The 3136-nt window shown below is 47.7% G+C and overlaps 1 protein-coding gene across 1 annotated transcript; it reads left to right on the forward strand.

Moving 5' to 3' along the window:
• The first annotated feature begins 646 nt into the window (after positions 1-646).
• On the forward strand, positions 647-2825 carry LOC110892630. Its single transcript, XM_022139786.1, has 3 exons — positions 647-713; positions 790-1203; positions 1273-2825. The coding sequence occupies exons 1-3, from the start codon at positions 647-649 to the stop codon at positions 2823-2825; spliced, it is 2034 nt and encodes a 677-aa protein (XP_021995478.1).
• The last annotated feature ends 311 nt before the right edge of the window (positions 2826-3136 follow it).

The following is a 3136-nucleotide window of genomic DNA, read 5'->3' on the forward strand; positions in this document are numbered from 1 at the left end:
GAATCGTCTTCCACCGCTGCCGCCCCTACAGACATATTGTTCTGCAAGTGGGGCGTGACGTCCTTCAACAACCTTGTTCATGATTATGGTATTAGGGCCGAATGGAACCCTGTTTTGCCGTCCAAGACCGACACTGCATTCCCCTTTAAGGCGGGTAAAATCACTTTGTTCAATGATTTTTTCAAATTCTGCAATTTCCGGCTACCCATCACTAAATTTTTGAAATCGGTGCTTGATTTTTACCGTATTCACATATCTTAAATACATCCCCTCGGTTTAGTGAAACTTCGGCAATTTGAGTTTGCCTGCATAGCACTGGGCCATCTCCCAGAACTGGTTGTCTTTAGGGCTTTCTTTGTGCTTGTGTGGAAATCCCCTTTCTTTACCTTCGACCGGAGAGATACTGACGTGTCGTGCCTAAGGGATATTCCTACCAGTTCGAGGGACAAAGATTGGAAGAAAAAATTCTTCTATCTGGATGCCTCTGTTATCCCTGGGGAAATGCACTGGAGAGAGAAAGGGCCAAAGGATAAAGTGAAAGACGATGTTCCATCTGAGGATGCGTATGTATCGAATGTTCTGTACATAGATAAAGCTGTGTGGCCGCCCCTTCGAGTGCACGATTATCCCTGAAGGTGCGTTGGTGATGGCCGGCATGAGTTTGTTGTGGCCTGATATCAGGCGTTATCCCTCATTTCAAAGGGACGATGCAGGTATGTTTACGTTGTCGTGCATTGCTATTTTTGCTGTGTTTTTGCTTTTTTTTTTTAACTCCTACATGCCACACAGGGGAGTGGAGTATGTTTGACTTTATTGATCCTCCTCGGCATCTCGCGTTGAAACCTGCCTACCGCGCGTTGGACGAAGGAGAGCCAGATGTGCTAAGGGTGCACCTTGAGCAATTTATTCTACCCGCTGTACCAGCGGATCCCACAGCATACGTCACCCAATTGTCAGGTGTGGCAACTACCGCGGTGTCAGTGTCGGAGAAAAAACCTACCCGGATAAAGCTTACCGGGAAGAAACACACAGCGATCCATGGGGGTATGCCCTCCGTTGAGGAAACTTCCAGTGTTGGGCGTGATATTCCCCTGGTCACCGATCTGACCAGTCCAGGTCGTGCCTTTAAGAAAAGAAAAACCTTTGTCGTACCTACTCTAAGTGCCTTTGAGGCGGTACAGGCTGCTTATGCTTTCCCAACAGGTATCTATTAACTGACTTAGCCTGCCGCTGTAGGATATTAGTTTTCATGTTGCTACGTTTATCGTGCAGGTACCTCTGTGGGAGTGCCACCTGGGGTTGTTACACCAACACTTGTGTCGACCGTGGCGTTGACATGTCCTAGTTCCAGTGTTAGTTTGTCCACAGTCCCCAAAACCTCGGCTTCTGCTACTGCCGCTGTGAGCTGTGTCATGCCTCTCCCTATTCGTACGTTATCAGTAGCTGTGACTGTTGATCCCCTGTCCACACTTCGGACAGGCGGTATTGATACACCTGTAATTGACTCGCCCAGAGGCATTTTTGCCGATGTAGATAAAGATGTTACTACCGTATCAGCGGCACAGGAGGTGACCAGCGTGGGTGGTGGCGAAACTGGAGGATCGAGCAGCGGTATTGCTGATGACGGTGTCCGTCTGATTGACGACCTGTTTATACCAACCGTTCGTTGGGACCCCCAAGACAAACGCTATCAGCCTCACTGGAAAATCGCTGAATCTTCAAGGCTGATTTTCCCCCCTGTGGTTCAACACTGGGTCGAGCGGGCGTATCCCCCTGCCGAAGCGGCGTACGTAGAGGGTTTGAACAATGAAGATCTGATGAATTCTTCAATATCTGACTCTGTGAGCCTACCACGAAGGTTGGTTGAAATCCGTCGTAGGTGGATGCATGATAACACCCAACTCCACCAGGCGCGAGCTACTATTCAGGAATTGAGGGACGACAAGCATCGCTTAGAAGGTCAACTTCAGACTGTGGGATTAAGGGAGGCCAGATTCTTGTCGGAGAAAAACAAAGCTGAGGAAGATTTGCAGAGGGTGACTAACCATCTTGCTGAAGAACGGATCTTGTGGGCCCGCGACATGGCAGAAAATGATCGAGTGTTGGCTCAGGCCAAGAATATACAGGAGGAGTTGGAGCGTAAGGCCATAGCGGAGGCTCAAAAGGTGAGACTCGAGTTATCGGCACAATTGGAAAAATTTCGTGTTGACACTGATTTTGTGTCTCAGGTTCAGGAACGGTACCAAAGCTTGACAACTGAAATAGAAGCCTCCCATACCAAAATCCGGCTTATGCAGGCAGAGCTGGAGGAACGGGAAGGAAAGGTCAAGGAGTTGCAGGACCATTGCGATTCACTTGTCACTCAGAATAACAAACTTGCTGTATCGTCATCTTCTAAACTGAAGGAAGTGGAAAATGCATTGGCACAATCCAACGCAGAAGTCGATGATTTGACCAGCCAGCTAGCGGCTATGCGGGGTGACAGGAATTGGTTGATAACTAATGGGCTTGTGGGGGCGTTCGAGTATCTGCGTGAATCGCCCCCTTTCACCAGCTTGATTGATCGCTTATCCGCGGCTGCTTACCAATCCGGGCATCATGATGGTGTGTATAAGGGCTATATGGATTGCCAGCAGTTGGATAGGGTATCGCCGGATTTTCATGCTGTCAAGAGTAAACTGCAAACTGATATGGCAAATGCCCTTGAAGCGGCGTATACCGAGCCGCTGCCCTGTAATGGCGATTTGATGGACAAAGTCAATGAGGATGGGATAGAATCGTTGCGTCTGATGCTGGACCCCGCAGAGGAGTCTGAAGAAGAATGACAACTTTGTTTTTCTTTTTTGTTGCTTGTGATGTACTCTTATTGCTTTGCTAATGACACTGTTTGAATTGGGCTTAGTGCCCATTTCTGTTTTGATTTGACAGCCATATTAATGCAAATGTCATGATTTCTGACACCGCCGAGTTTTGAAAATATGGCTCTGTGACGTGTAATGATTATTTTCTATTAATGCACCCGACGTCACCACTGTCAAAACTTTTTACTCCTGCTATAAATTTACCTTCCGTTTCCTTATTTGGTAGTTTGGACACGATGGAAAGAAAACGATATAGGCAAAGACTTTCCGAGATC

The sequence above is a fragment of the Helianthus annuus genome, chromosome 12 (genome assembly GCF_002127325.2).
Source record: "Helianthus annuus cultivar XRQ/B chromosome 12, HanXRQr2.0-SUNRISE, whole genome shotgun sequence".
NCBI classification, from domain to species: Eukaryota; Viridiplantae; Streptophyta; class Magnoliopsida; order Asterales; family Asteraceae; genus Helianthus; species Helianthus annuus.

Coding starts and splice junctions, on each gene's coding strand:
- LOC110892630 (XM_022139786.1), top strand. CDS start 647: ATGGCCGGCATGAGTTTGTTGTGGCCTGATATCAGGCGTTATCCCTCA. Junction 714..789: donor ATTTCAAAGGGACGATGCAG/GTATGTTTACGT, acceptor CATGCCACACAG/GGGAGTGGAGTATGTTTGAC. Junction 1,204..1,272: donor TGCTTATGCTTTCCCAACAG/GTATCTATTAAC, acceptor TTTATCGTGCAG/GTACCTCTGTGGGAGTGCCA.